Source organism: Pelodiscus sinensis, chromosome 27 (genome assembly GCF_049634645.1).
Source record: "Pelodiscus sinensis isolate JC-2024 chromosome 27, ASM4963464v1, whole genome shotgun sequence".
NCBI lineage: Eukaryota > Metazoa > Chordata > Testudines > Trionychidae > Pelodiscus > Pelodiscus sinensis.
The window spans coordinates 7,322,194-7,335,647 of NC_134737.1; the positions used below are offsets into that span (position 1 = coordinate 7,322,194).

Here is a 13,454-nt window from a genome sequence, read left to right on the forward strand (position 1 = left end):
ATTCTCCCCCTAGAAGCCTGCTTCAGCAAGCAGATCTGCACAGGAGTCACCTCCTCTCTCCCCACCCTCCCTATGGAATGCTGGTGAAATCAGTCGCAATCTGTGCAAGCATAGGGGAGCAATGCTAGTGCTACAGGACTGGGCTCTTATTCACTCCTCCTAGAACACACCTGGAAGAAGCTTTGGACAGAATCTTCTCGCGTCATGGCTAAGCTTGTGGGAGAATACTCAGCTACCGCCCTCTGTGACTCCTGCCCTGACATGCTGTAAGTTACAAACCAACTCCTGCAGGCCTTACTCAGGGCAGATTCTTGTGGAAGGCACGTCTGGCGGGGGCAGCGGGGGGATTTCAAGGTGCTTTTTTTCTCAACAAGTTTGGTCTCCCCTCCCCTTTTTTTCCCCCTAACCAATTCTCCCCCCCCCAAGTTCGGTATTTTTTGTGAAAGTATCTGGCAACCCTACATGCTATGCAGCAGTGTGGAGTGACAGGCAGTCGGTCCTTGAGGGGAAGCTGGTTTTTAAACTGGCTTCCCTTGCAGACCAGCTCCCACTTGGCACCCCATGCTGCTGCCTCTGATGCACAGTCAGCAGCAGCACAGAGTGGCAGGGGACTCCTCGGGAGTGGTGCTGGAGCACACTGGCTGCCGGCCCCACCCCTGGGGACTCTAGAATAGTCAACAAACCAATAAGAATCATGAGGTTAATCGACTATTCAATTAACCGATATTTAACATCCCTAGTATCGATCCAAAGTGACTCCATTGCAATCAGCGTAACACCCAGATTTTTACCTGCGTAAGACAGATCAGCATTTGGCTCATGGCCTTCAGTCTCCACATCACCAAGTTATATGTGGCTAGTGACTGAAGGCTGTTGCCACTGGATGGCTGCTCAGTGGCCTCTGTGAAATGAGCTTGGTGGATTTCAATCCCTTTCCCGGTAAGAGATGACCCCATCTCACAATCCTCCAGTCTCGCTGGACGTGGTCTGAATGAGCGAGGGCTACTAGAATCCTTTCATCCTTGGATAGCCTCTCCATATCAGCCCTTGTGGGCAGGACCATGTAAGGGCAGCCTGCTATGCTGTCCCTGCTTTGCGATGAGTTTGAGTAGAACTGAAATCCTTATCCTCAATTGGAGTCTTGTGTCCAGTTCTGGGCACCACGCTTCAAGAAAGAGGTGGAGAAATTGGAGAGAACCCAGAGCAGACCAACAAAAATGATTAAAGGTCTAGAAAATATGAGCTATGAGGGAAGACTGAAAGAATTGGGTTTGATTAGTTTGGAAAAGACAAGACGGAGAAGGGGACAGGATAGCAGCTTTCAAGTACCTAAATGGGTGTTACCAGAAGGAGGGAGAAAAATTGTTCTCCTTTGCTTCTTGTTCTATTATCAGAGGCCATGGGCTTAAATTGCAGCAAGGGAGGTTTAGGTTGGACGTTAGGAAAAACTTCCTGATTGTCGGGGTGATTAAACACTGGAATAAATTGCCTAGGGAGGTTGTGGAATCTCCATTACTGGAGATGTTTAAGAGCAGGTTAGACAGACATCTGTCAGGGATGATCTAGAATAATGGTGCTTGGTCCTGCTGTGAGGGCAGGGGACTGGACTTGATGACCTCTCCCGTTCTAGGATTCTAAGGCAATGGAAGTCTTGCTAGTTACTTCAGTCAGTGAGGGCAGGAATTTGCCCCAAGACTTATGGCTCACCTTTTACCTATATTCACATTTTCTCCTGCCTGAAATGATGATGTGATGGGGATTCAGGACTAATAGCTGCTTTTAGCCCTTGTGGTCAACCAGCAAAGCCACTGAATTCTGGAAAGGCAGCAGTGTTTGCAATGCAAATCCTACACACATTGGCAGATAACTGCAACATTTCATGGCTGGCCAAGAACTCCACCCCCTAAAAAAAACCCAACTATTTATAAACCAGTGTCTAATCCAATAATGGGTCTGCTTCTGATATTTACAAGGAATCAGGGTGGTAACTATAGCTGCATCACTAGCCAATACAATTACACCATTAGGACAAAAACTTTAATACTTGCATTATCCAGTTGTAATGCAGCTCTCTCTAAGGTTCTACCTGAGAGAAATATAATAAATCCGCTGTGCTATCCTTCTACTTCAGGAAATCGTGATCTAAAGTTTATTCTCGTTAGAGTCTCTATGGAAACAGAGACAGCATTAGATAATAACCCTAAACCCACAGATTTTTACTATCAGGGTACAATGTAGATTTAAATTATTTGTTTGCTCTTTAGAAGCTCCCTGGGAAAAGAAATGACCAATTCACATGCTTTAAAAGTAATAAAAGGAAATAAAAAAGAAGGCTTTGGTGGGGGAGGAGTGAGAGAATAAAAGAAAAAGAGCATTTTAACAGCAGCTGTGAGTTCAGATTATATTGGTGTCTCCACTAGATACACAAGGTCCATATCTTCCACTGATGTACTTTGGCAGAGCTGTAACAATTTGATGGAGTTGTACTCTTTACATCACGTAAGGATGAAATTGGAATCCTCTTCCACTGAGCTCAATGGGTATTTTGCCATTGATTTCCGTGAGGCAGAATTTTATTCCTGGCCTATATTTTTCAGCAAGTTCTAATCTTTCTGGCCTAAAATTTATACTAATAGAAAAATGTAATCACCAGGATAACACTGTCCAAAAATTTTAAGGGGTTTTACACATAAGGTACTCAAGGGAATTTAAGGGAGAACTGCATGCAGAGAAAGTCAGAGTCATGATAGTGTTGTGTTGGATGGGGCAGATTCAGTGCTAAATTGAAGTCTGGTTAAAAATAATCTACAAGGAAACTGATGGAAATAGCTATTGCACAAAGAGGAAGAAATCTGGCTTTTAAATTTGCAAGCCAGAGTTCTGAGTCTTCCTTCAGTTTTTATTCAGTTCTTACTGGGTTAAAACTTCCACTTGTTTTCAGTGGTCTTATAACCTTTAATCTGACAGAATAGAAAAAAAGTAAAGAAATTGTTTACTAGATTCTTGTTTAGCAGTAGTTTATGAAACAGTTAGTACTTATGTCAGAGAAAACAGCCTTGTTTTTTCAAAACTTTATAAATGGCTAGCCCAGAAAACAGAATAAGCTAATTTAACAAACAAAAAAGCCCTCAAAAAGTTAGCAACATTGGCTGAGCTTGTGGGTGGCTAAATCTCTTGAAAAATTCAGTAGTCATAAATGTTTATTGTGCCTTTACAGTCTTTTTCTTTCATTAAGGGGATTAAGATTTTGAGGTTGTCATGCAGAAGTTTGATACAGTTTGCTAAATGGAATAGCATCCAAAATATCTATGAATCAAATCCAAAAAAAATCCACAGCAATCTGTACGATTTTAAAAAGAAAAAAGGCCACTGTTTCAAAAAGTGACTCATGTGCAAATATCCATAACACATCTCTTAGGCTTCAAAGATCTACCAACCATGTTCTGGGCTTTAATTCAACACAAAAGCCCTTATTCTCCTCTCACTTACACTAGCTTGATTTGACTGATTTAATAGGAATTACTCCTGGTTTACACCAGTGTGGGCCTGAATTGTTGCTAGCTTTGGCAAGGTTCAATCAAAGATTTTCACCTTGTTTGAAAGCAGTTCTGGAATAAAAATGGCTGCTCGCCCTATTTCCCTGTTAGCTATTTACACATTGATACAACTAATTGTTAAAATGTTATCAAACACAAATGGACAAACAGGAGGAATTCTGTAAATACTAAGGGATTGCTGGAAGCTGCGATCTTATCGACAGTCATCTGAACGTCTTTGCTTATCCAAATTGCTCCCTCATGACCTACTGCACTGTCCCAAAGCACAGTCTTGATTCACCATGTAAATCCTAGTTTATTACAATAATAAAATGAACATGCTTAGACCTCTTTTAATTTGGCAGCCTTGGGAAATAGGCTATGTAGATCATGGCATTTTCCAGACCACGAGTATTTGACATTACTAGTCTATTATTAAAGCTTTTGAATGTATAGACCATTTTACAGTACTGTACATGTATAACACAGCACAGGATAAATCCTTAATGCACTGTATTTAAACTATTATTGGGGTGGAAGGGAGGTGGAGTCTAGGAGGGAAGTGCTGGAGTGCACTAGGGGTGGGGGCACAGAAGGGCCATCTGGTGGGGGGATCCAAACCACAGATCTTCCCGGATCAAAGACAGCTGTATTAAAGGCAGTTTAAGTGTAAGGCCAGATCTACACTTAACACTTCCATTGGCTTCCCTTACTCCTTGCAACTGTGAGGAGTACAGGTGCCAGCCGGAGCTGCCCTCAGCGTTCGATTTATGGATCTATACTTGACCCCCTACATCGAATGTCAAAATGTCGATCTCCAGATGACGTGCCCGTAACCTAGAGGCTTCAATCAGGGCTGGGGCCCCAAAGTGCTAGCACTAGGCACGTATAGGGGGAGATATTTCTTTTCCCAAAGAACTAAACTGAAAAAGACACCGCTTGTGAAGGGAAAGTGAGGCACGGGGAGGAGAAAAGAGTACAACCCTAACCTCCCGTCTACCATGTCTACAAGTGATTCCCTCAGCCATGCTGTTTTCCTGCCCTAATTGGGACTCAGCTGCAGTGTAGGCTCTGGTGCTCTCCCAGGGGTAAATAGCATCCCAAATAGAGAACTTAGTTTTTAAGTCCGTCTTAGCTTACATGTGCATGGACAATTAACTCATCTCTAACCCTGAGAGGGCAGGAGCCAGGCCAGTGTAGGAATAGCTAGTGGCTCTAGTGGAAATTCAGGCAGCCCCCCATTAAGCCCTTCAAATGGTCTCTTCAGCTTTTGCTGGTTGCTCAATTGATTCCTATTGGCTTCCTACATGTTTCAGCTGGAGGAGGGGTTAACCCCAGGAGAACCACTGATCAATTCCAAAAAAACAACTGGACCTATGGGAAATTTTTCCATACGGAAGTGTAACTAGATACGGCTGCTGCCTATCACCAGCACTACATTCATACGGAAAATAAAACCATGGCTGTGACTTAAATAATCAATCAGACCAATAGGTATATATGCATATATTTTAAACATGATACCCCTCTCTGCCCACTTCTTCCCTGGAGGTGAGGCTGAGAGAATAGACACGTGATAGATGTAACACACACTGCTCAATTGCATTACTGGAAGGAGCTTAGATGTGCCTGTGATGAGTGCAGTATAAAAATCTATATAACACAGACTCTTTGGCATCTGTAATTATTTTTCAATAATGCTGTGACCCTGCTCAAACTCCAGACTTGAAGTTAAATTTGAAGAAGGGCTACAAAGCAATTGAAACTTTGCCCATGTTCTTTTCCCCTGCTCATTAAGGGTGTGTCCTACCCAGCAAAGTTATTTTGGAATAATGACGGTTATTCCGAAATAACTATGTGAGCATCTACACAGCCATTCCGTGATTTCGAAATAATGGATGGCTTATTCTGACTTCTATAAACCTCATTCTGTGAAGAATAACGCCTATTACAAAATAGCTATTTCGAAATAAGGCGTGTGTAGATGCTCCACTTCTGCTATTTCGAAATAGCACCTCACCAGGGCCATTCTAAGTTATTCCTCGTAGGGCTCTAAATTGGATTGCACGTCTACATTAGGGAAGCTTCCCTGCAGTGTAGACATGCTATTTCAAAATACAGATAGTCCCCAAATTAAGAACGAGTTACATACCAAACATTTGGTTGTAACTCGATCTGTTCGTAAGTCGGACCCCATTCATTTAAATGTGGCCGCGCTGTTCATAAGTGTGGATCACTCGTTCGTAACTCGGGGAGCGGCTGTAATGCACTTAATGGGAGGTTTGTCGTAAGTACGAACGGTCGTAAGTCGATGTGTTCGTACCTCGAGGACCACCTGTAAGTTATTTCAGAATAACTATTCCGGAATAGTTCATTCTGAAATAACTGCACAGTGTAGACGTAACCTAAAACAGCTAGAGCTGTATCATAAGGAGTGCAATTTCTCTCAGCCCCCAAGCATTTCACCCTCTCCTATTTGTTTTCTGAACCGACTCCAAAGACATTCAGAATCAAACTTTTCCTCTCTGTAGGGTGTAACTGCTTGGATGCTGATGAATGTTGCAGGTATGTTTTAGGCTGAATGTACCTGTATTTGCATTGTTCTAGGCTCAAGCAGGTCAATTGCTCTTGCTGTGTGGCTGAATGAAATCTCTGTAGTATTGGATGTACTAGACCCATTTAGAACACTGGTGGCTTCAATGGAATGTTATTAATGGACAAAGATGAGTCCCTGCAATGGATATTCAAAGCAGGTGGCAGCAGGGAGCATAATGGGTAAGAGAGATTCATGGTTCTAAACCTGACCATGTGGGTGAAATTCTCCACTGTGCAGGCCAAAACTTATGCCCCAGACTCCGGTGCCCTCTCTGGGAGGCTCAAGTGGGATTCTAGTGGCACGTTGGTTTTTGTGACCACTCGCTGCATGGGGGTGAATTTCCTCTTGTGTGAGGCAGGGTGCACGAAAAGAGAACATGAAGGAACAAGGGCAAGTTGCCCAAGAGATCTGAGGTCCCATGGAAGGTTCAGTTAACCTGGGGCTTCCTCCAAGATGAGGCAGGTAGATGAATTTTGCTAGCAAGAGGCCTTTCACAATGAAGGCACGGAAACGTTAATGCTCACGGCAGTGAGAGGCTGATATGGAGAAGCACTGTGCAAGCTTCCTCCAATGGCTATTCAGTCACTGCATCACCACCCGGACTAGGGAAAGGAAATACAGCTTCCCTCTGCAGAGCCCATAGCCATGCAGTGCAAGGTTCTTTGGCATCAGGCTGAGACCACCCAAACTCACGTCACGTGTGATGCAATTCACAACTGAATCCAGAACCTCGATGTTCCAGACTTGTGCAATGAACATGTGCGCCAAACCTGTTAACCTATTCCCCATGAGACATGATACCGAAGAATGTTGTGGTGGTATTAATTAACTGCTTGGAGTTCTTGCCTTTGAGCAATTGTTTGAGCACCTACTCACACCCCCACACTTCTGAAATGGTGGTTTACATTAGCTGGAGGCAGGTAGCACAGTCCCCCATGTAGCGCTTGGTGTGCGCATGAGTGAGGCAAAGGGAATTGGTGGGATCCATGCCTGGAGCCAAGATGAATTTGGTAAATTTGGACTTTCCAGTGACTGGGGCACTTCTGTTCAGGGCCATCTAACCATAGGGACATAACCCACCTTCACGGTGTCCTTTGAAACCAAAAAATTCACATAAATGGCTGGGACAAGGAAGTGAATTCTAGTATATCTAGGGATAATGTCTTTTTTTGGGGGGGGCGGAATGTCTTAGCTTCCCCTGCGGGCAACTCCTGGGTCAGGAGCATGGACATTCTCTGGCCGAAGCTGCAAGAAGGGGTCTTGAAAGGTTCTCTAGACCCTGATGTACACTAGGGCTTTATTTTGAAATAACCCCCTTAGGTCTAATTTACAAGAGGAGCGTCCACACGACCACGCCCGTTATTTCAAAATCTCTACTCCTGCTTTTCTTGGGGAATAACGCTAATTTTGAAATAGTGTTAATGTGGCTGCTCTGATGCTGCTATTTCGAAATAATGATTCCCCAGAGTCATTCGAACTAATTACTCCCCAGTGCCTCCTGGGGCTCTAAGTGGAGGCAGCACATCCACATTAATGGAGCCTGCCTCAGACTCATTTCGAGGCTTTCTCCATAGTGGGGACATGCTATTTTGATTTCGTAAAATCGGGAGTTAAGTCCAATGTAGTTATTTTGAAACAGTTTCCTAGTGTAGACCTGGCCTAGGAGGGCAATCTAGAAAGTTGGGAAAGAGAGGGACTCTTAATGGGTCCCTTTGTACCCCAAAAACAGACCTACCTGAATAAGGAATAAAAGAGCAAGAGTAAAAGTGGAGTCAAAAGTTCAGGGTTTGGCCCCAATGAGAGTTTTTTCTCCAGTGAAGTCTAGGTTCAAAGTGAGTTTAGTTTGTAGGGTGTGGCTTCACGGACCTGATCCAATCCCCAATTATGTCTTTTTCCATTGACTACAATGGGCTTTTTTAGATCAGGCTGTGTTTGCAAGGGGTGTAACCCTAGAGCAGGAGCAACGGCTTTGCCCTAGGAAGACGAATTATTCAGTTTTTCAACCCTGTTGCTACAAACTCATGCCAAGTTAACAAGGCTAAAGCCCAGCCCAGCCCACACAGAATGGGACCCTGCCTGTTAAATCTTGCTCACAAAGTCCATCACCCTGTCAAGAAAAGTCTGGGTGAAAAGCACCATGCCCTGATGGCCATACACTGACCAAGGTGGGGGAGGTAAGTGCTAAAGTCTGGGATCCCCAGCTAGGCACTGACAGCTCCAAGCCCAGAGCCTCAGCTATGCCCTGCCCAGGGACTGCTCTAATCTATGCCAACAGGCTCAGGCCTCCAGGAGACCGTCATGGTGCAGTGTAAGCTGGCCACTCCCATTGCCCTAGGAGGGGGCGCGACAAAGGAGTTGTCTACACTGGCTGTGCACCTGTTAGGAATGCTCCTGCAGCAGGGTGGGAATGTGCAGAGAGGACCTGGCTGCTTTCCACTTCCTTGACACCCCGGAGCAGCACACAAGTGGGCTATGCTAGGGCTCCGTGAAGGCAAGGGGAGGTTTTCCACGGGCTTGGGATCAGGCCTGGGGAGAGGAGTGGAACTCAAGTGGAGCCTTCAGATTCCCAGCTGCTCTTCACTTCCAAGGTCAAACACAAGGGGAGAGGCGGGGACCATGACGACAGAGATGATTTTAGATCAAAACCATGACAGGTTTCAACATTCAGACCCTGGTTCCTGTGGCCATCAAACTCAGGCAATTATGGAAAAAAACCAGAGAGAATCTGCACAGATCACAGCTGCCTGGGGAAGACAGAAATGAGATCTAAGGGGCAAAATGCCTTTATGATCTCTTCCCCACAGGACACCCAGCCTACCATCTCTTCCAGAGAAGATGTGAATGCCTTCTTTTGCGGCATGTTGATGCAGAGCTCAGAAATATCTACCACCCAACATATTTTTAAGCAGAATTATGTGTCACACATCTGCTCTGCTTCTTGCCAGGATTCTTAAGTGTTTTTCTTTCTTTCTTTCTTTTTTTTTTTTTTGGTCATGGGAAGCTTGCTCATACCAAAAGAACTGGATTAATACTTGTACAAGAGGAAACCACCACGCGTTTGCAGAGAAGGGGCTGGAGAAGTAAGGAGACTGGAGAGAACAGAAGGGAGCCTTTTTTTTCCAGGTTACCGGTACACGTCCAGCATAGGTCACTGGTGACCAAAAATTATTCTGCTATGAAGTTATTTGGTGGAGGGCCTAGGAGTCTCAGTGCACAGTTGTCCACAGGACAAAGCCACCATAATTAGCACCGTAGCTTGCAGTCTCAGTACAGGAGGCCAGGACTAAATAAGCCATTGAGACTGGACTCCCCACCCAGTCCTGGTAAGTGGCTGCTCCAGTTCAGGATGAGATGCACTAGCTGGGGATGACATGGGCTCGCTTGCCCTGGTGTGTGTGTCTCTTGATCTCCGCTCTCAGCTGCTCTTGCCTCCCGTAACTATTCTCCATCTTTCCCTCTCCTGCCTGCTTTTCCCCCTTGCTCTCTTTGGAAGGGTCCTGCCACCCACTTCAGCCTGTGCTCTGTTTCCCTGGTCCCTTCTCCTACGTTTCCGTGCCTCCTCACCTTTTTCTGCCCCCATCCAATTCACTGCAGGCCAGTCTGAACAGCTGAGCAGTTGGATCAGGCATGCATGGAGCTGCTCGAATGGCCATGCAAGCAGAAGGCCAAGTGTCCATTGAAGGAGTCGGCCAGCAAAAGCCACTTTGGAAGCACGTGGGGTAAGCATACCACCGGGGGCTCTGGTCATCTGTCTTATGCATAACTCTTAGCAGCTCTTTTATTGCTGTTCATAGAGCAGCAGTGACAGGTGCATTCAATCCGAAAGCACAACAGCAACTGGAAAGAGCCAATGACAGAGAAGCCGAGAGCTCCACAACTCCAAGAGGAAGAGAGGCACCTGCCTAATGACATTACACAGCCTAATGGACATTTTTGATTCACATCTGCCTTGGGGTAACTGGCGACACTGGCAAATAGAGATGAAGCACTGGACTAAAAGTCATGACACTTAGGTACCATCCACCACTGTGTGAACTTGGGCAAGGTGTTTAACCTCTCTGGGCCAGATCATCAGCAGGTATAATCCCTGCAGCTTTTCTGGAGCCAATGAAATATGGCTTACACAACCCGAGGCCCTGGTATTCTGCCTCAGTTTCCCTGCCTGCAGCTAATTACACATACCTCCTGTACAACACATTGAAACTGATAAAAAAAATCACTCTAGGGTCAGTGTTATTAGAATAAGGGGTGCACTATTTTATCAAGTCGGGGTGAGAACATGTTTTAGATCTAGTGAAATGCACTGCAGTGCCTGCAGAATTTGAAGAGAAGTCACAGTCAGAAAACTTGCCTCTGCGAAAATAAAGCAAGTCAGATTTCCCGTGTATCCCTCTTTTCCAATGATTCCGGAGCAGCATTGCTCCAAAGGGGGACCTCCTGCAGTGCCCTTTCTTCCTCTTGCACTGATGTCGGTGACCAATAGGAACTGATTAGCCAGTAGCTCTGATGGTGATGTGCAAGGCAAAACAGAACCCAGCTTGTTCTCCCAGAGCTGTACCAGTTCTGCAGTGCTAGTAAAAACATATTGTTGCCAGTATGTAGGTGTGACCCACAGAAGGCAGCGCTGGGAGTGAGAAGGGGGCATTTTTACATACTTTTCTGACTGCAGCTGCACTTGAATTAAAGCAGACAAGGTGTGGGTGTTCTCTAGTTTAGCTCCTTCACACCTGCTGCCCTGGGTTTTATTTAACATGATCTGCTGAGTTCCTCTGCAGAACATGGGCCCTGCCACAGTCCCTCATCCTTCAAGAAAGGCCCGCCGCAGGCATGGTTTCAGACCTTTTTTAGCTGAGATCACCAGATTCTGATCTCAGTGACATTAGTATAATCCAGATTAAATCAAGAAAGTGTAAACTGGATCAGAAGCTGGGGTATGAATGACTATTCTTCAGCACTGATTCTCTTAAAGAAAAGACTAACATCAATTTACAAACTCACAACTAGTGTCCCTTTGCTCTTCATGTCCCATAAACCACAGCCCTTTCAATACCTCTGTAGCATCCACAAGCTACGATTTTTTAAATAAAATATTTTGGTGAATAGGCTTAAAAACACATAACATACCTATTTGTACACAGCAGGGGTAGAGGAGTACAATGGGGGAACCCTAAAAGAAAATACTGCTATGTGTCAATCATCACTACTCCTCAACTAGAAAGTCAAGTTCTCATGCAAATAATAAACCACATATGAATCTCTGGATGGAACTTGTGTTCCAGCAGCATGCAGGAAAAACCCAAGTCCCTTTGCAATACCTGCAGAGGCGGTGGCTTGGGAGGCTTACCTTTAAATCGGGAGGCTTGCTCCGGGGAACAGGATGGGGAGCAGGGTTTGGGTGAGCAGCGGCGCCCGAATCGGGCAGAGCGGAAGCACAATCCCCGGGTTTGGCATCCATGGCAGCCAGGTTGGGAGCATCTTCAGCCCCAGCGCAGTCCTCCTCAGGCTGCTGCAGCTCATCCGATTTGCACCTCTTCATGCTGACGAGCTGGGGTGGGCGGTCGGAGCTGCACTTCCACTTCTTGGAGGAATGGCAGAGGAATGGAAAGGGGAAAACAAGGAAAAAGCAGGACAGGCGGAACCAGAGGAGCCTTGGTCAGTGCCCAGAGAAGTTCACTTCACCTGTGAGATGCAGGCAGGCCACAGGCAAAGGCTGGGGAGGAGAATCCTTTATCCAAACAAACTCATTGCAGGGGGAGAGGGGAGGAAGGGAAGGTCATTCCCTTATCCCCCCCCAACTTTCCCCTCTGTTTGAGCTGCAGTGATTGCATCTGCGCTTCGGGAGGGGGCCCCTTTCATGCAATTAATCATCTCCCCCCTCCCCCCAACGCTGGTACTCACTGCTCAGGAGAAACAGGGAGTGATGCAAAATGCTGGAGCCTTGCATGGCTGCAGCTCCTCGGGCCTGGGGGGCATCGCTTCCCCGCCGCCCCCCCTCCCCCCTCCGCCGCCTGGACATCTGCTGCCGCTTGTCCCCCACTGCCCCGGATTCGCTGCCCACCGCAAGGATGCGGCCGCCGCGGCTGCTGCTCAGCCTAACCCATCCGCCCCGCCGGCGGGGGAGCCTGAGTGACAGCCGCCGCGGCCCAATCGGAGCTAGCCGATGGAGTGGGGAGCCTGGAGGGGGCGTGACGCCGAGCCGCTTTCAGGCTCGGTTGGCCGGCAGCTGCCCGCCTCTCCCAGCCCGGTTCCCAGGAGCTGTCAGTGGGAATGGTGCTGCACCGGGCTGCGGCTTTGCACTGCAGGCAGCAGCTGGCAGGGTGCTGCAGAGCCGGGAGGGAGGCCACTGCAAGGTCCCCGCACCTGGACCCTAGACAGGAGCCCACCTTGCCCCACTTCTGCAAGGGGAGGATGCTAGACAGATGCACTGGGGAGTGGAATAGTCACCTCTTCATTGCCATGGAAACTCCTCCTACTTGCATGATGTTCTCTGATCGCTGGCCAGGGCTTCTCCCCTTTTTCTATCTGTCTTCCTTTCATTTCCCTACCTCTTTTCTTTCTTTCTTTCTTTCTTTCTTTCTTTCTTTCTTTCTTTCTTTCTTTCTTTCTTTCTTTCTTTCTTTCTTTCTTTCTTTCTTTCTTTCTTTCTTTCTTTCTTTCTTTCTTTCTTTTCTTTTCTTTTCTTTTCTTTTCTTTTCTTTTCTTTTCCAACTTCCTAAACTTAATTGCCCCCCAAAGAGATTTTTCTTTCATCCCTTTAAGGTACACGCATCTGCACGCGCACGCACACACACACAGACAGACCATTAATAATCTCAGTCAGAGCTTGCCAAACGCATTCCTTTCTTGCATGGACAGAAGAAAAATCAGTAAGACAATTAGCACTCAGGTTGCATGAAATTCTTACTGTTTCTCGCATTGAATTTCTTGTGCCCTTTTATGTAGACCCTGAAAAATACCAAATTCCATTTCTGTCTCAGTTGGAACAAAATGCCCTTTTTTTGTACCCAAACCATGCAAACTTGCAGTTTTTCACCTTGTGTTTTCTGAGAGAGCCATCTTCACCTCCAGAAGGGATTGGCTTTTCTTCAAAGTTTGTTTGGAATAAAGGATTCTCCTCCCCAGCCCTTGCCTATGGCCTGCTGGCATCTCACAGGTGAAGTGAACTTCTCTGGGAATGACCAAGGCTCCTCTGGTTCCCCCTTTTTCTACCCCTGCAGAGAGGGAGGCCATTAAAAAAATAAAATAAAACTTTCTAAAATGGCTCTGCCCTCACTCTAATCTAATGCACCCACTCCTCCCCCAGAGCCAGGCAGCCCAGATTC

At 46.3% G+C, this 13,454-nt stretch overlaps 1 protein-coding gene across 2 annotated transcripts in view; it reads right to left on the minus strand.

The window, feature by feature from the left end:
• TMCC2 (transmembrane and coiled-coil domain family 2) overlaps positions 1-12,225 on the minus strand; it is an 82,137-nt gene extending 69,912 nt beyond the window's left edge. Inside the window, exons 1-2 of one of the 2 annotated variants that reach the window (XM_075909880.1) lie at positions 12,031-12,225; positions 11,477-11,842 (exon numbers count right to left, since the gene is read on the minus strand). In XM_075909880.1, coding sequence (XP_075765995.1) covers positions 11,477-11,668 — 192 coding nt within the window. In that variant the 5' untranslated portion in view covers positions 11,669-11,842; positions 12,031-12,225. Of the gene's footprint in view, positions 1-11,476 lie in introns of both variants that reach the window. The other variant, XM_006133057.4, reaches the window with a different exon arrangement.
• Between the last annotated feature and the right edge of the window lie 1,229 nt (positions 12,226-13,454).